This window comes from Ischnura elegans, chromosome 11, assembly GCF_921293095.1.
Source record: "Ischnura elegans chromosome 11, ioIscEleg1.1, whole genome shotgun sequence".
Lineage (NCBI taxonomy): Eukaryota > Metazoa > Arthropoda > Insecta > Odonata > Coenagrionidae > Ischnura > Ischnura elegans.
Genome location: NC_060256.1, coordinates 38,812,945 through 38,832,454, shown reverse-complemented (window position 1 = coordinate 38,832,454; position 19,510 = coordinate 38,812,945). Strand labels below are relative to the sequence as shown.

Here is a 19,510-nt window from a genome sequence, read left to right as displayed (position 1 = left end):
TTCTCTTTTTTTAATCATTTTTTGTCTGTTATGAAATCAGATTAAAGAATCTAATGTTACAAGTAGGGTTTAATATGCTCACTGCTAAGTGTGATGCTGAACCATGTACAAATACTCCTCTGATTGGTGGGGTTTGACACTGCGTTGAAGGCCACTGCTTCCCCCACGCTTCCCTTTCTTTTCAAAGGGGTTGTTTGAGGTGGTTAAGGCAGAGAGCTGATTGTCAGAAGGCGAACAACACCAAATGGGCACCTCCTTCGTTGAGGTAGATCCCAGTGGCTACTCAGACAGCCAAGGGGCCTGAATCAGGAGAGTGGTGTTTTTGAGTTGGCTTGCAAACCTCCTCATCAGACCTGGGCTTTGGCAGCTGAGTGCTTTTTTCACTATGAAAACAATAAGTACAAATGTCTTATTGTGAAATGCATTACTTTTCCTCCATTGCAGTGACAAACCAGGAGACAGAGAAGGCAGTCATCTCTTTGGAGGAGCACCTTGCAGGGTCATTGAGGAGACTTGCTGAAATAAAGCGAAAGCAGTCTTTTCAGCAGGGTACTGTTGGAGCAACTGACTCAGCACCCTCTGCAAAAGGCACCACCCTTCTCCCCAGCAAAGTGAGCCATCCGCAACCTCCTTTAGTGCCCGAAGTGGCTAGCCATTTGCCTTTAGCGGGAATATCTTCATCTCATGGCGTCTCATCGCAGGGGGCAGAGGGATCATTGGTCCGCAGTGGGGGTGGTGTGACGGTGTTGGAGGTAAAGAGGGACAGCAGCGAGGGAAGAGGCAGAAGCCAACAGTCAACCATGAGGAGGGCCCATTTAGCTAGAAAGGTGAGTGGCAGGAGGTAACCCTTTGTGCACCTCCCATTGTGTGTCATATTCACAATTCTGATCTCAGAATTTTTTACTTTAAAATTTTCATCTATTCACTGAAGTCATTATACTTCTCAGGAATTGTTGTCTCGGGTTGGTTTTCAAGCTGAATGGAAATTAATAAGTAACTCGAATCTTAAAAGCACATGCATTCTCTGTTGTAAGATTCAACTATAGAAACTTATACATATTGATACTTCCACTGAATAAACAATCAACAATCGCCCACTGAATAGAATCCGCTCATCTAGTACTATAAGGGCTATCTAGATGAGCGGATTTGATGTGGCGGGCGATTGTTGAGCGTTAATGCAGTGGAGGTATCAATATATATAAATCAACAAACAACAATGCACATGGTAACTCAGAGAAATGAACATTAAAATTGCATACACATATATACCAATAGGAATAACTCTTTAATATGAATGATTTTCTATAAGGATTATGTTTTAAGAAATTAGCCATTTTGGTTCTTTTATATGGGTCAGAGTCTATTAAAAAAAGGCCATCTTAAGGATCATTTATCATAACTTGAGGTGCCATATTATTACCTCAGCCATGCACGGAAGGAAATTCTCGACATTTGGGTTCTAGCCATGCAGATTTTACTGCTTTTGCATCATCTACACCGAGCACTTGAATTATTCAATGATAAAACATGCTTCATTGTTGAGCTTGATTCAAGCATCTTGACTTGACATGGCAAGCTTTTTTCAATCTTTATTCCAGCTTTATTTGCTAATTTGGAAGTATTTTCATTGTGGCCATAGCCAGGAGTAATTTTCTGGAGGGTTTTTGATGTGTAAATGTTTTTTGAGGATTTACTTAGAGTAGATACACTAACTATTTTATCTTTTCAATATTTCTGGGGGTTAGAGCCACTGGACTCCTCCTCCCTCTCATACTTCCTCCTTCAGATACATAAATAAAACTATGAATTAAATGTCCACTGCTCGGTCCTTTTGAATAAGCGTTGTACCTGATCACCACCAACCGACTTTAGGCAAAAGACTTCTGCTTACACTCATAACAGAATTTAATCAATGTACCTCTTGCTTTATCCTCACCAAAGGTACCTGTCATTTTGTTTATTATCATTCCATTTCTTGTTGTTTTCCACTCCAATACTTTTTGATTTCATTAAATTTGGTTTAGGTAAATTTCAAAGATTGTTTCTGTGGGAAATACATATTCTTGATTTTTGCTATATAAGATGCAATCATTCTTATCATCTAGAACCTTTGATTTTCTGGGGAATTATTTTGTGATAAATTGAATATTTTAATAAACAGATTCTAGATAGATGAAGAATGAATATGCATTTATGATTTGGCTTCTTTTGTGTGGCTCAGCTCATGGATTCTGAAGACTCCAAAAAGGATGAGAACCTCCTGGAGATTATACTGAGGATTGCAGAGAACCCTGATGAGTGGAAGAGGATCCACCATCTCTTGAGTGAGTAATGCAGGTGTATCTTAACTGCTTCTTTCAGGATAAATCAGTGACTGGGCTTCTCACAAATTTTCATTTCCGAGCAATTCAATTTAAATTCTCAAGAAGACTCAAGCCAGAGAGAAATCTACCACAAACATTTTTCACTAAGGAATATAGGTAATTTTATTAACCACACTTACCAGATTTTTTGAAGCATAGAATTCATCTCCATGTGAAAAGCATCAAATATCAAGTGCTGAGCATATCGTGCATCTATCTATTTATGATTAAAAATCAATTTTTGCTTAGTTAAAAATTTACAACAATAGTATTCAAGTATTTAAAATGAGATAATGTAACTGCAAAATACCTTCCACTGTAATAATGAGGAAAAATTAAATGACATTTCTGATTTGGCTGGAAAATTCAATACGTGTACTGTAACCCGTCTCGTCGGGTTTTGGGGGTGGGTGAGGATTCTTTTGAGGGTTCGCTCAAGGTGAGCGGGTCGTGGTTCGGGAGTAAGGGGAGGTGGGGGAAACAAAAAGGAAAAATTGGGTGTGGGGTGGGTTTCAATTGCTGAATGGAGGCTGGCGTGCACGAAATAATGAAGGCTTACGTGACAGTTTACAATTTCAACAAAACTTTTAATACACAATTCAACTTTGAAATGAACAACAAAATACATAAATGAATTATTCTTCTGCATCAAAAAAATCAAACTACTGCTACTGGCCAGTTAAATACTTTGTGACAACAATTATCAAACAATATAAGAAAAGAAACTCTGTTTTAACAAATGTTGGCGTAAATGAAAGAAAACGGAATAGTTGAATAATAATAAACGAATAAACAAACGCCAATATCAAATTATCACATTTTGTCCTAATTAACATTATCCTATTGTCCTAATTATCACATTACTATAATTAACCGTTCACACACACGCGGGGAAAAAGGGGAGGGCAAAAAAAAAACATAAAAAAATGCATGGGAATGCTTCACAGTTCTTCTTGTCTTGAATAGTGGGGGCAAATGGGGCTCTTCGGGGATCTTCAGAATTCAGGGGGGGGATATAGGGTGACAGGAGTACTTATCACTCTCTCTGAGTTGCGGATGGAGATGGCTTCCTTGGCTGGCTCCGGTCAACGTTGCTGCGTCTCCTCTCGCTGTGGGATGAGAGAATCTCTTCACTGGGCGTCGTGGAGTGACGTTTCTCTATTTTGTGTGCTGGAAATCTCCCTCTCGTCTCCTCTTTCCTTGCTACCGCCGTAATTAAATTCAAAGTCAACTTCCACATCTCGCTGCGTCTCTTTCACTCTCGTCCGCAGGTTTACAGGAACGCCTCAGATGACCGCCAGAGCCTTCGGCTGCATCTCCATGCCAAATAGTCTCTTTTCGCTTGCTGTACTCGGCTTTTATAGCCCCGTGGGCCACTTTCTGGAGGTTGGGGTAAGGAGGGGAGATTCCGGATGGCAGGTTCTGCGACTATTCAATAGGGGAGGGGGTGATTTTCGCCAAAGTTCGTGGAGGATGGGGTTAGCGGGTTACATCACCTTCCGTTTGCTATGTGCAGGTGTTCTTCTCTCGCTGTGGGGTGGGGCAAACTTGCTGCTAGTCATGTACATATAGGAAAATTCCGCACTTGAACTAGGTGGAAGAATCGTGGGAGGGGGGGGATGGAAAAATACAGCATCTGGGTCATTCACGCTTCACTTTACATACACACGCACACATTCACACAAAATTACATAAGCCTTCCCTACCTCGTAAATCTCGATTTAGACGCCCATAAACTGCGCCAAGCGGCATCGGTTACAGTACCTATTTGAATCATGAGGTCCACACATGAGGACCTCCAGGCTCAACGGTATGGACTTCTAGAACTAAGCTAGACTTTTTCAGGCAGATTTGTTCTAAATGGTTATTATGTCATCATTTGTCATAAATAATGAATTTTTTATCAAAACACCAACCTCAGTACTGAAGAAGATAGAGTACATACTCTATTGTTTAGTTTGCGTAAGATCTATTCTTAGTTCAGAAAGTATTGGTTAATTATTCATAGTGATACTGTTGGAAAGAATTTGATCATAAATATATTTAAATGACTTTGCCAAACTAACCTTCTATTCGTAGTAAATCATCAGCTGCTAGAAGAAATATTATTTTTTCCAATACCCATTTCATGTCTTGTAGCTCAGTGACAATAACAATCATAATAAGTCAGGTATTGCCTCATAAGGCTATCGCAAACTAGAAAAATGTCAGGGAATACTAAGATTTCAGCTCTAATTGGAGCTTGGGCAAGTTGTAGATTTAGCTCTTTCAGTATCCCTAATGCCTTAATTTTTAAACTCATCCACTGATTTCACAGGACAGCTGGATGATGACCTGACAACCTATGAGAAGACAATACACCGAATTGAGGTACTGGCTACCCAAATACCTACACCATCAGGGCTACCTCTGAGTGAGAAGGAAAGAAGGCGAGAAGAGTTATCAAGATCTGGGCTACCAGGTGGAGTGCATGGCGAAGCACCTCTGAGCACCACTGCACAGCATCTACCTTCTTCGTCATCAGAGGGACCAACCTTCTCCCACCACAAGGACTGGCCCAAGTTTGCCTACCACCGCGTAACCTCAGCTCCCCCCTCCGATCCCTTCCTCCTCCTAAAACAACAACAAGAGCATCAACAACACCACGCAAGGGAAAAACCTTCCCCTTCCCCCTCAGCCTTGCATCGACAAAAGAACGCGTACATCGCTGTGTCGATCATCATGCCCCCAAACGCAAGGGGGGGCAAACAGTTACCATCGGGAGTAGGACAGCCCCTGCCTTCACCACCCTCATTGCACACAGCTCCAACAATGATTGCCCACCATACAGAGATCCCAACCACAACAGAGCCACCTGGTGAAAATGAGGCAATAAGCCGGGGTGATGCAGGAATGGTGACTGAGGAGACACTGGCCGAGCCAGTGCTGGGAGAGGAGGAGGTGGTGGATCGGTTTGTTGGCCAGGAGTCTTTCAAGCGTCACTGGAAACATCACCACGATCGAATGCAGGTGAGTGGTTGCATAGGGGTGGTATATTTTAAGCCTGCCGTGTAAACAGTAGTGAAATTCACAGTAGACTTGTCAATACGAACAACGTTATTACAAAGTTCTCGTTATTGCGAAGCAAATCGCTGGTCCCGGCGAAAAGGCCTATCAAATCTAGTGTGAAAGGAAACGTTATTACGAAATTTTCGTTATTATGCAATTAAGAACCTCAGTCCCGGTCCCGGCGGTTACAAATTTAACTTTATTACGAGGTAATACTCATAAATTGGGCGTACATTTAGTCCTCCTACGCACATTAGATTTACAAACTCTCAGAGATACGAACATTCGAAAAATTCAAGCGCGCCTGAAATTTCAAATTTTGCACCTTTGGAGTTATGCGACCGGCCTATTTGGAGTTTTGCTTATGCGACCGGTGTGGCGTAGAGGAACTCGCACTTTGGGCATAATCTGAACAGAGCATTATTTAATCCAGTGTGAAGTCAGGAACTGTTCAGCGTTTCGCCCATTCTTTTTCCTGCGGACAGCGATTTTTTTTCGGCTCCGGCTACGTTGCAAGCTAGATCAGTTCGTCAAAATTGTGAGTTAACGCACGATTGTGATGCAGTGTTGCATTCTGCAGGATAACCAATTTCCTCAATGCCTTTTATAGGTTTATCAACTTACGAGCATGGTCTCGGAACGCATCTTCTTCGTATGTCGAGGACTTGCGCATAATTTAATCGCGTGTATTATACACTTGACTCTTAAGATTATAAGTGCGGGAGATTGAAAGGACAAGAAATTTTAAGAAAGTATGTTTTTTTTTCTTTCGATGATTCCTAAAAGAAACCTTCATACGAACTTTCGGGGTTTTCGTCCCGTGAACTTCGTAATAACGAGGGTCTACGGTATTTTCTATGGGATAAAATTGTCCCGGATTGGGAATCAAACTGTTCATGGTTCCCCAAAACTATGGCAGTAAGATAAATGATGGTATGGTAGGGTACTTGGAGGAGGCAACCTACAGCTGAGGTCATTTGTGCCATGAAGAAAGATAGGGTGGTGATATAAACACTGTTTCGGCATTATCCTGCTCTTAATGACAGGTTTCGAGAGGACCACAGCTTAACGTCCCATGCGAGGGATGGAGTGTTGAGCTTGAAATGTCCTCCACACAACAATCAAGCAGAAATCGGGCAGTCTCTGAAAATTCTCTCCCACCGCTATGGGATTTTAACCAGAGTCCACAGGGTGGGAAGTCAACACTCTAGCCACCACACCAATCTGATCCCCATGAGATAAATGATGCATGAACTTTGCAAGAGCACTACACTTTCATAGTGCACCACTCTTTCTGAGATATAGCAAGAACACTAGCAAATAAGTGAAAATTCCACAGAGAAAAAAATCTTTCGTCTTGACTGGGATTCAAACCCAGATCCCCTTATTCTTGGTGAAGGTGAATGATTTTTTTCTATCTGGAATTTTTGCACATTTTGTGCATTATATCTTCGAGTTCGTAATGGAATAACCACCAGGATAAGCAGTAGGAGCGAGATTAATAAATTACTGAATTTTAATTCGAAACTTAAGATAAATGGTTCAAAATGGTGAGTTTTACGGCTTTGTGAAGGATATTTTATTAATCCTTTCCCTATTCTATTAGTAATATCAATCAAATTAAACTTAAAAATTTCTTTTAGCTCTGGGTGGGTTTTATCCCCCAAAACCCCCCTCGCTGCGCCACTGATTAGCACTAGCAAACATGCATGAAACAAAAGAAAGAACTAAAAGCGAGTAAAACCAAACAAATTGAATAGACACACAGCACATCATTATTAAATAATGGTCAAGGTCATAAGGACCATGATAATGGTAATAATAATGAAAATACTATATCAACACAAACCGTGAACCATTTCTCTTTCTGGTCTACTAGGCTGACCACTACAATATCCATGTCCCAACGAGCACAACATCCTGCACCATGAAATTCGGTAAAATTGCCACAGGATTAAAGGAACCTGTAGAGAGTAGTGGTCAGTCAAGTGCCCCAGAAAGGTAAAGCTCCATACATAGGCGGATTTAAGGGGGTGGAGGGGCACAAGTGCCCCCCTCCCCCAGATGCTTAAAAAATAGACACGATTTTTAAAACAGATATCACTACGTTCATTTTGTTTTGTATATTACAGAGCCTTTATCATTTAAATTCATATTAATAACTTTCATATTAAAATAAAGAGAATATTTCGCTAAGTTAATGTTGTATGTTATTTTTAATCTCAAATATAAGAAGACCATTTACCTGTCAGGCCCTTTTGGTCCCCCCCCCCCCCAAGAAAAAAATCTGGATCTGGCCTTGGCTCCATGGTTCAATTCGCAGTACAGGAGAATATTTTCTTATGACAGGTAATGAGAAGTCCACTCCCTTTCAGGTGGCAGGTTTGAAATATACAACTTAACTCAGAGTTAGCCCTGGAATCAGAGGCGAAGTTAGGGAGGGATAACAGGGGTCATAACTCCCAAAAAAATTTAATTTTTATTAATTTAAATAGATTTTGTATTGAAGTAAAGGAGTAAAGGGATTTTATATGTAAATGCATGGCTACAAGTCCCAAACGTGAGAAGTCGGAGTTGTATTTATCATAGAGCATAGCACTTACTTTGGTAGAAAATGTCCCTCTATCCTCGGGGGTTTTCCATATAGTCCACGGAGCTCAGTCATGACTCCCCACAAATTTGATGCTGTATCCACCGTGGGAAAAAGTGGGACTTGGGTTGGACTATAACCTCTAGTCCTTAGCGACGTGACTGGTATACTCGTAGAAATAGTAAAACCTATGTTCCCTATAGTGGATACTTTGTGGTCAAGGGTAAAATATAATCATTTTCCTCTCCTTAGGACCAACTTAGGGCATTAGCTGCCGTTGATGTGAAGTTGAGACATCAACTTCATGAAAAGGAGAGAATGAGACACCTGCTGAAAGAAGCTGGCAGCCACAGAAACAGCAATAAAAGTATCAAAGAAACTGCTAAGCACCAACGTCAACACCATCCATTAAAAGGTGATGGCTTTGCCATGAAAACTTCGTAGCCAGCTGCACATGGTGAGGAAGCAGCAAAGCTTCATAAATTTAATACAGTGGTCTTCCTTTATTGTGGAGGTGTAATCAAAAAAGTGGACCTTTTAAGTGATTTCAAACATTGAATAGCTTGATGACTGAACATCCACATGACTTTGAGGTATATATCATACTGCATAATGGGTTTTGTGGCAGTACTATAGGTCAAGAAGTGGGATTTTTTAAATGTGAAGTGAACATTATAAATTTAGTTATAGGTGATTTTTGAAGCTATTTTTATCCAATAGTAGCAGAGTATGTTAGCTCTAACAAATTAAGAATCCAACTGTTTCTGTAAAGTCTTTGTTTTTTATGCATTATTTATACACTATTTTCATTTTTGGAATGACTATGGAAATGAGGGGAAAGAGTAATCGTAAGTACCTCAAGACTCAACCACCTTTTATAGTACGTGTACCTATTTAAAGTTGCTTCTGATCATTATGATTTTTGCTATTCCTGTAAAAGCCCATTAGTATTCACCATGTTGGTAACAATTAACACGTCAACGCCCATGGGTGCCATATGGTGCCCAGTGTAGTGCTGAGCCAATACTCCTGCAATGCATTTAATATGTGAATTTTAGCGTAGATTTTGGTGCACACACTTAGTAGAAGGTTTCCTCTATTATTCACTCAATTTGAATTGTGTTCTTTGTGTTGAGCTGATATGTATCATATTTTATAAAAGTGAAAGATGTGTGATTTACAAAAAAAACTTTGGGCGCTGATGGGTTAAGGTAAACTGTACCCAGCATTCAATGATCTAGTCAGCTGTGTAAAAATAAAATACATTAATCAATGTTCGACTGTATAGTTTACACAGCAAATACCTCCCCATGCTACCTATTGGAGTCATTGAGAGAGAATTGACTTATTTGTATTTATTTATAAATTAGGAAAATCTGTTGTTATTCTTAGGTTAATTATTTCTGGAGAAGGTGTGCCATGGCTATGTGATACCAATATAATATATGGAAACAATTAAGATTTCATTTGGGAATTATAATTGAAATATAAATTAGGAACATCTGCTGATATCACTAGGTTAATTATTTTTGGAGAAAGTATGCCATGGCTATGAATATTCTGTGCATTTTGTTTGACTAAAAAAGTGTTGTTTGACATTTATATACGAAAAATTGTAAATACTAATGGACATACATATATATCAAATGGAGTTTGTAAAATGAGATTGAAGAAAATCATAAATTGATTGAATTAAAATCAAATTGCGTGAATTTTCTTTTTAATTTTTCTATAAGGAAAATATTTAATACAATTAACCTTTAACCTAAGACAATGCCCTTTTTTCCCAATAAAATTCTTATAAGCTCAGTTATGGATTGAATATAAACTTGAAAATACGCTGTGAAATGTATGAAGTGTTGTCTTTATACTGTGTAAAGGAGCTGACATAAGTTCGATGTGTGACATCACTACCATTGAATGGGGGAAAAGTGATTCTGACCCCCATGAAAGCTATTAGAGGAGCAGTATTAAGTTTACACTCTTCAAGTGAAGATGGTCCCCTCTCCCCACTGAAATACTGTCATGAAAATATCAAATGTAAATCTCTCAGCAATCCCTCACATTGTCCCAAACCCCACTGCCCACATTTATATCCTCACTCTCATCTCTGCTAACTTGTAGTTCCTATATCAGCTTCATTGGATGTAGGGAATGTGGGCAGGAAAGGCATGAGGTATAGCTCTCGCAAAAGATTGTGTCACTGCACAGTGGGCAATCCTGGGGCTTGGGCCACGAAACTCTCAAAATGCTTGTGAATGGGAGTGTGCAACGTTTGTATGCTAGCACCATGTTTTTGGCATCCCTTTTTTCTTATGTCTTTGTTTATTTTATACGGGCCGCAAAGTGGCGGTGGCGTCGACGGGGGTGTATAGCTGATCAAAGCTCCTGAGTAGAGGATTTGTTTTTTGGTTAGAGTTCGTGTACTTGTGTTCGTGTACTCGAGGCTGCCGAGGAGATGAGCGACATGGTCATTGTAGCCGAAGCTGCGAATGAGTCCATAGCTCGAGGTGGTAACTTTTCTTTTAGCTTCCTTTTTCTACCCCTATCTTCCTCCCTTAAAGTAATTTCCAATGATGACACATGACTCAGGACACTTCTAAGGAGTGTAATGAGTCACTGAGGGAATTATGAAGAGGACAAACCTTTCTTTCCCTTCCCCTCCCATTTGAGTGCAGGCGGATTTTTCCTAGCCTACAATTTCCCACATTTGCAACTTGTCCGTTCGATTCCAAGTTATTCGAGCCCCTCATCATCAACTACTCCCAAAAAAAGGTGGGAGAAATGGCCGTGTTACATCTGCCACCATGTTGGTTGTTTTTGCGTGGAGCATTAATGGTAAACCCTTCGTAATTGCAACCAACACTCCTGTTACAAGTAAGGGGTGATCTATCTCCATCTGATTCCATGGCAACTGCACATGACCTACAATTCCTCCCTAATTTTATGGGTAGGTCTTGGCAATGGATGATTTCCTCACTTGCCTACTAGCCTTGCGTGTGTATGCTTCATGCCTCCGTCTTGTGCATTTTGGTGTGTGTGGGTCCATTTGTATTTTGCTCAGAACACCCACTACGGAATTTTGATTCTTTCTTTTGTTTCCCCTCTGTCTCTACCTCGCTTTCTTCCCCTCCATCCCTTCCATTCACCCCTTCCACCGCTACCTACCCTCTCTCTCACCCAGGACTGCACCATGTTCTTTTGCGAGAGCTATATCTGCATGCTTAGGAGCATCCGAGTGCAGGAATACAAGCCTGCGTAGATACTTACGGTCGTTCTATCAAACTAAGACTAACTATTGTTTCCAGCAATATTCAATGGACTGGAACTCTCATGTGATTTGGCCCAAAATGTATCTACGGAAGTGTATGGTCGGCTCTTTGATTCCTAAAAATTGAAATTGATAAAAGAGAGCTTATTACATCATATTTATGAACTTATTTCAGTAGAAATGATTCTACAGTTGTGACATTCACCAGCTACATGAATGTAAATTTACAGTTACTTACAGCATAATGACTTTAGCAAGGTGCACTGGCGTTGAACACAAGGTAGCAATCACCAAATGGAACTATCATATGCTTCCCTTACGAGTTCTTTTCAGACTGAATAGGAGATAAATATGTACCCCCGTGTCAAAACCAAGGGAGGTATACCCATACCTACGTCATCCTTTGCTACTACAATGTAAATGGGAAAAAAATGTAGTGAAAGAGCATTGAAAACTGCAAGTGTGATCGAGTCAAGTCCAAAAAAATTCTGCGAGCAGATATTGTGACGCGAAGGCTAGTGCCGGAGAGGATTCAACTGATACGAAATAAAATGTAATACAAAAATTCTTATACATATCTATGGACTGTAATTTGAAGAGAGCTCAGAAATAGTCAATTAGATGAAGTGTTGAACAGAGGAGGCCACAGTGTGTGGAGCAGGAATTATTTTTTTACATCAGGCAGGGAATCCCCACCCACACGTATCATCACAAGTTAAATTTGTGAGAAAACCAATCATAAAGGTGGAGATTCAAGTATGCAAAATTTTCCAGCCAAGAACTGTTAGTTATTTCAAAGATTCAATTTTAGTGGGTTAGATATCACTGAAAAAAAATGGCCCTTAAGGAACAAACAGCAGCCATAAATTTTAAGAACTGGCAGAGTGACCAGAAAAGGCTGCAGGTGGAGGGCAGAGCCGCTCCAGCAAGTGATAATGAGTCCTTCACATATAAGCTACCCTTGTAAACAAATCCTGAACCATTCATAAATAAGTCATGAATCTGATTGAAAATTATGAGCTATGGAATAATAAGAGTAAGTGTATAGTTAGGCATTGTACCTGAGGTAATCAGGATTTTTTAGGAAAGGAAGTCCAATGATTGATTAATAATTCTAATAACATGATACAAACCATAATATAACTAATAACTTCAGGCTTTACTTTGTGAAACCTCTCCATATTGGAAGTAAGGAATTAAAACTTTGTGAACCTTACAAAGTTTTAATTCCTTACTTCCATTATACAAACCATCAAAACAAAATATTTAATGGCACATGGACTCTTATGAAAGGTAATGTTCCTGGCTTCTAGGCTGCCATATTATTATCATGTATGTACTGACTTAATCACTTCAGAGTAACAAAATATCTTGTTATGAAGAAATGGTAATCAATGCAGGAGTGGAAAATCACCTTTGCCATCATGCTCAATGTACAATTCATTTAGAAATGAAAATGTACTCCCCAAAAAAGGGTGCACCTTTTAAAAAACCCATTCTCCAGGAACTAAGGTAAAAGGTTCCAAAATTATGTACATTCAAAGTAAAATACTATCACTAACAACTTTGTTTATTTACATCACTTTAAAGGCATATTTCTACAGATTATTGAGAGCCTCCGACCTCGCTGCACTTTCTCATTCTTAAAAATAGACATTTCCTTGTTCAGCAACTCATGAGTATAGTCATATCTAGCTGTGCCCCTGTGAAAGCATAAAAGTGAATTACATATAGGTCATTCAGAGAGTTAAAGTCAAAATATAAAATTCAAGCATAACTACAGGTTATCAAGGGTTAACTTTCACAAATATGCAAATTAGATCATAAGATCTAATATAAAGACAAGTGCGATTTTTTAGTTTTTTCATACATATTTAACTACAAAATTAATACATATCGGCAGGGCCGTAACTAGGAGTTTAGTCAGGGGAGCAAAGATCAATTTGTTGTCCCCCCCCTTCCCTGATCCCTCTTTCTTCATCCTTCCTCCTCCCCAAAACACATTAAAAAATTGAACAACTTTTTTTATTAACTTTTTAAATTTTGCCTCTCCCTTAACTATTATTGAATAAATTAATGGAGCATATTTTATTGCTGAATTTCACACTAGAAGGATTGCTGTAATAAGATTTATTTATTTGGGTTCCAGGAGAGCTCAATCCCCCTTGTGCCCCCTCATAGCTTCACTACTGCCTCATCCACCTCTTTTCTCCTTCATTATAACCATTTTCTCCAGAATTTGAACAAGTTCCAACTCTTAGTTTTTATCACAGCTTCCATGTGAATTAACCCTTGGACTGCAGGAACATTTTTATATGTTCTGCACCTGACTGTGGGAAAAACGTTTGACTATTGTTTGACTACATGAAGTTTCCCAAAATTTTTATTGCTGCCAGAATATCTTGCCCTTGCATGGGCATACCCAGCGGGGGTCTGAAGGGGGCAGCTGCCCCCCCTTGAAGCAAAAGTAAATTTATTTCAAAAAAAAATTTTTCAACAAATTTTCTTTATATCCAAGAAAAGTGATCTAAGTATAAAACATTATTGAAAGAAATATATTTTTCTGGGCAAATAATTTAAAAAATTAATAAAGCACTGTTATAATTTTCTTGAAATTTTGGTTTCATAACCTTTTCTGTGTTACAACTTTGACGACCATGGCTTGCTCCCCTCTAGTTTATATCCAGGGTACAGCCATGTGCCCTTGAGCACTTTCTCTTACCGTAAGGATCGCTAAGGGGCTTAACTCTCCCCAGCCAGCCCTCAAGCTAGGGGATGCCTCATAGAATTTCCTAACATACTCCCCATTTTGTATTGTTTCTCGCCGGCTGTTAATGTACCTATAACAAGAGTCCAAATGCAGCCCATCCCATGGTAAGGAAGAAGGACGGGTCGTCCCAGATGATAAGGGTTCAGTCCCTCAGAAACACTCTAGTCTAGAGGGGAAAATATTTCTTGCTTCTATCCTGCACAGGCTGGTAGCTAAAATCATGAACTCGTGCAGCCCAGTGGCGCCGACTCCATGGGGCCTGAGCCCCCTCAAAAATTCGTTATAGGTGTGAGGAAAAAATGTGTCAGGCTTGTTGATTTTCCCCGGAGTGTCCAGAAATCAAGATTCGAGTTATCAGGGTTCTAAAGTTGATCTTATGACTCTTCTAAAATGCTTAAAAAACTTAAAACTCACTACTTATAAAATTTCTCGGGGCAAGATCTCGGTTTGGGCCACCCCAATATTTTTTGTAAGTCGGCGTCCCTGTTGCAGCCCAAGAGTTAAAATCAGAGGAAGCCAAGGTACATAGCCAGGGTGTCAGTGGTGTAGAAAGGAGGGAGGTCCGAGGAGGTCCGGACCCCTCCCCACCCCAAAATATAAAAACATTATTACTTTGCATCAAAAAAGAAAACAAAATATTGAAAAATTATGAATTTACAAAAGATTTACATATTTTAAAAATGAAGTTTTTTCGATTTTGAATAGTGTTAATATTAATGTAGGCTGCATTTTCTGGGTTTCACCGTGTCGTGGTTGCGTTAATATTAATTTGAAACCCTCTACTTAATACCCTGTTTTTCAAATATTTCCCCCCCGAACGAAATTCCTGGCTACCCCACTGCAGGGGGTGCTTCGGCAGCTTCAGCCAGTCCCCCCTGAATGATTCAGGAAAAATTATCTGCTTTGAAAATATAAGCATGATTCCTGGACAGCCATGTTTTTAATGGTCCGATTAACAAAACATGAAATTTCAATACCTTTGAATACTTACGTCATTATATACAAGGATCTTCGAGGAAGCAAAACATCGACACACTTGGATTTTTCTTTCTCGTGAACCAATCTCATCACAGATGATGATAAAAGGCTAATTCCTGCGATAATATCACCACAAAACTGAATAGAATAAAATGAAAACTGTAATTAAAATCCTTGACATCAGGAAATGATTCCTTAAATAGGATATCAAAATAAGTCTATATAAAATATATATTCAAAGATTGGAATAACGAAGTTTTCAGGTTACTTACTAGAAAACTCATGCGGTCATACATGAAATGTTAAGCACAATATTAGCAGCAATTTTAGTTGATTTGTATTTTAAAATTGAATTTTTTAATCAAATAAGGAAATTCCATATGCCTAGAGTATACCATTATTCAAATGACTCAAGAAAAATATGAAACATATTGCATTGAGAATGCCTACCCAGCTTGATATGCCAGTACGGCACTGCATCACTGTCAATTGCACTAACATTTAAATCAGAATCTCATTGAGTGTACCACCTTTTAACACTAGAGAGACAGTTAGGGTCATCTGATCCTTTTCAGAGTTAAAATCAATTCATCTCAATTTATTTCAAATAAATTTCATTTTTGAAAACATCTTTGCTTTATTTATTAATATCTATGATAATTTGGCATAAAACTTATCCCCAAAATCTTTTGTATTATTTTAACAAGGATTTTGTTTAGCATGTGGTTAGTAAAAAATGCACCGGCGGAACCACTTTCTCAAACCTCCCATGATCCCAACTTGCTGTAAGTCTACTCTCCTGCCATTTGTAAGATCATACGGTCGCTTTGCCATGCAAGCCCAGATTTAGATGAGTTGTTGATTTTGCGTCTCAACTGCCTTGCCTTGAGCCGTTACCATGGGCAAACCCCCCCCCCCCCCCACCATAGAAGCAAAAATCGTAAAACTCTTAAAGGAAAATCAGGACTGTATTGAAACGAAACTTTTCAAGAAAATTTCTTTAAACTCAGGAAAAATGATATTAGTGTTAGACATGCAACTAAAATAATTTTTATCAAGCAAATACTTTCAAAAACTAATAAAGCTCTGTTAATTTTTTTTTAATGTTGGTTTAATTGACCTTTCCGATGCTAAAATGTTACAACTTGAACGATCAAGCCTGCCCCCCCCCCCCCCCCCCCAGTTTTGATTCCAGGTAAGCCCTTGGCTTTTACTTTGGCATCATGCCTGTGAAGGGTCATATGATTCACTAGCTACATTCCTGCATGATCCTCCTAAACCTGATACTCATTAGGCCGATATACACGGTGAATGATCATTTGAATGAAATCATTCACCGTGTACCACGGAAAAATTTGCAGATGGACCATCGTGTGCATGATCATTCAGTGAAAATTAGATTCACCATGAATAGCGGCCTTGAGGCAATGTTTTTTGTGAAATTCCTGTAATCTGCGGACATGACAATCCTATACTTGACTGTAAACAAAGAACTGGTACAGCATGAAGTGATTCCCACTGACACCCATCTTAAAGCACATACTGGATTAGGATATTCCTATTCTACCTTATTAAAAATGAAAACCATATCTTGCCTCTACTTTTCATTTCTGAATCAACAACCTTCTGGCCGACTGAATTAACTACCAACCATTACCAGTTTGATCAGGCACTCCTTTGATACCAGTTGCACTCAAAACATTCTCTGATAGACTATGGGGAAGCCAGAAGGGTGGATTTGTACATCTTTTGAATGACTTAAGCAATGAATCATTGTGGAATGATGTTTTGGCTTTCTTACCACGTGCATCCAAATGTACATCAGGCATAAACCTATGTGTATTATTAGATGTCTAAAAATTAATCTTAACCTACCCCAAGATCCATCACAAATCATAGGAAATCCAGGAGAGGATTACAGGGGGCATGATCCTCCTCAACCCCACCAAACTTTATTAAAATATTTATTAGTTTCATAGTTTTGCATCCTTTTAAAGGAGTTAAGGGAATAAACAAATATGTATATGGCTACAGGTCCCAAACATGGGAGATGTTTGAGCGTAGCACTCCCAACTGTAAAAACGCCCCTCTATCACCGGGGGTAATCCATAGCGCACACACCCACGTCATGACCCCCCTAAATTAGATGGCGAATCTGCCCCTGAAGAAATCACACAGAGAAATAGTACTACTCCACGTTTAATAGAGTTTTTGAAGCTTTTGGATCCCATGAAGCCGAGACAGGCATTACCCTATCCAGTGTTACAGATTAGCGACACATATGTGAACACATATTCTACAGCAAATGCAATTTCACCAATGCAATGCAATGCAAAATGCAATTTCCTAATGGGCATTAATCAACAAAATTTTAAGTAGACCCTCAAGAAAAACTAACTTTGCATCAGTGAGTAAATGGTCAAGTTCTACCATCTACTGGTATATAATCATATTTACCCTGACACTGTCAATATGAGGCTTAATGAAACCTTCTTCAGCAAGATCCAACACATGCACAAGAGGGATATGCGAGGTCTCTGATGGAAAGGCAATCCTCCTAACGCGTTCAATAATTTGCATATTTTTAGGACTCCATTTCAGTCTTTCTGTTTCTCGATAACCATGGATGGCCTAAAATGGTGAGCAAATAGATTTAGCAATATAATTTACAAATTAAAATCGTACTATGGAGCAATCAGAATACATGCTCACATCGTCCCAATGATCAAACTCGTAGTGCATTTCCTTGAGGACTGGCTTCAATTCATCCATCATGGAATCCTCCTCCGATTCAGAAACGAAGTTATCCACAATCACCATGTCTCGAGAGAATTTCAGTCTTGAATCATCGTCGAATTCCTCACAGAAACTAAGGAAGTGATCGGCAGGGGTAGGTGCAATGAGATCTGAGCTAACATTTGATACGTGTCTTAGTCGACAATGAACGATATTAGATTGTCTCAAGCGTTTTACAATGGTAACCACACGACTGAATATAATAGACCTCATGGTCAACACCTTCAGCATGATGAAATTTAACGGTCGAAGGATAGTAAAAGTTAAGTTCCACACAAAATCAAGGGTGATCAACAAATTCTACCAGCGTAATCGCACTCATTCATCACCCCTATGATAGTGTTTTTCGCATTCGTTTACCACGATTAATACAAAATATATCATTGCACTCAGGACGTGAACCCGCAGATCAAACCCACTTTAAAAATCCTGCCATAGGTTTTCAATCTTTATGAATGATCAACAAAGAGACCATTACAAAACTAGAACCTAATCTGAGTCACATTGACACCCCACCTTTCACGATACTTTCTAGACTCATTCACGAAATTAGTAAATATAACTGAAAACCTTTCCCAAATTCACGTCTTGATCATTATTCGCAAAATTCCTGTCTCTTCTGCAACTTCGCTTCGCCGAAATCGGAACTGCAACAGCGCCGCTGCAATAACGTAAACATAAAACAGGAACACTTGAATACCGTGGCACGTACCCCAAGAACGTGAGCGAGTCAAAAAGGGGACTCACGAGTGCTCACGGGCACGGTCTAAAGGCCTGGTTACACGGTGCATTAACCCGTACGGGTTAATGTATGAATGCGTGTCTGTTTGCATGTCTGAATTCATGGACGTTTGCGTGAACGAGGAGCATGAATGAGCGGTTACACGGTACATGCGTTCGCACAAGTTTTCACACATTTTCTCGTTACGCGAGGCGTTTAGTTTTTGTTTATTCCCTTTACAGTGCGCAAAATTTAAATGTGAAAACAGTATCATTAGGTAGGAAGCAGACGATACCTACCAGAAAATAATTCCCTTTTCGTTGTTTCCTGTAGGACCAGGAAATTTCACGTACTGGTAATATATTTGCGCTGCCGTGTAAACAGTGGTTTTCATTGTAGTTGCCGAAGTTGTTTCATTTCGTGCCAGTAATATTTATTTATATTTAATATTTATCGTTATCGCTCGCTTAATGCTATATCTCAATAGTACTCTATTTATTTCAAACCGTTATCAAAGTTAATAATTAGGCTGAAAATTTGTAGACGCATCTTGTTTTTAAGCCGTGTTTACTAGACATTTTTCTGTCATCTGTTTCACTGAGTGTAGATGATGTATGAGAGTAGATATTTTTAATACTTTGTTCTTCTTTTGTCCGGGACAGTTATAAAGTTAAGAAGATATTTGCTGTTGATGGAAAAGATGTTGGTTTAGAGGTCTTGTCGATTTATGAACTTGCGTAATGTGAGTCGTATTTTTGTGGTGGGCCAGCGCATTCCCACCTCGGACGTATAAAAGGTAGAATTGTCGTTAATTCGTATGATATAAATTACGTTTAAATGTGTTCTATAAGTCGTATGATAGCCGTTGCATTTCACAAATGTCGTGTTGAAAACTCTGTGACAACCTCATCGATTGTTTTGTTCCGGCATAATACAACCAATAAGATACCATAGGCATGAACTTGTTATG

The 19,510-nt window shown here is 39.2% G+C and overlaps 2 protein-coding genes across 2 annotated transcripts in view; one reads left to right on the top strand and one right to left on the bottom strand.

The window, feature by feature from the left end:
* Nucleotides 1–9,098, top strand: part of LOC124168253 — a 296,476-nt gene extending 287,378 nt beyond the window's left edge. Inside the window, exons 5-8 of the mRNA XM_046546390.1 lie at nucleotides 445–827; nucleotides 2,225–2,327; nucleotides 4,684–5,375; nucleotides 8,257–9,098. Coding sequence (XP_046402346.1) covers nucleotides 445–827; nucleotides 2,225–2,327; nucleotides 4,684–5,375; nucleotides 8,257–8,448 — 1,370 coding nt within the window. The 3' untranslated portion in view covers nucleotides 8,449–9,098. The remainder of the gene's footprint in view (nucleotides 1–444; nucleotides 828–2,224; nucleotides 2,328–4,683; nucleotides 5,376–8,256) is intronic.
* A 3,726-nt stretch (nucleotides 9,099–12,824) lies between these two features.
* LOC124168251 (alpha-ketoglutarate-dependent dioxygenase alkB homolog 7, mitochondrial) lies at nucleotides 12,825–18,497 on the bottom strand. The gene is made up of 4 exons (XM_046546388.1): nucleotides 17,736–18,497; nucleotides 17,481–17,654; nucleotides 15,037–15,161; nucleotides 12,825–12,978 (listed from the first exon to the last, which is right to left on the bottom strand). Exons 1-4 carry the CDS (start codon nucleotides 18,048–18,050, stop codon nucleotides 12,855–12,857), a joined length of 738 nt encoding a protein of 245 aa, XP_046402344.1. The 5' UTR covers nucleotides 18,051–18,497; the 3' UTR covers nucleotides 12,825–12,854.
* Nucleotides 18,498–19,510: the final 1,013 nt, after the last annotated feature.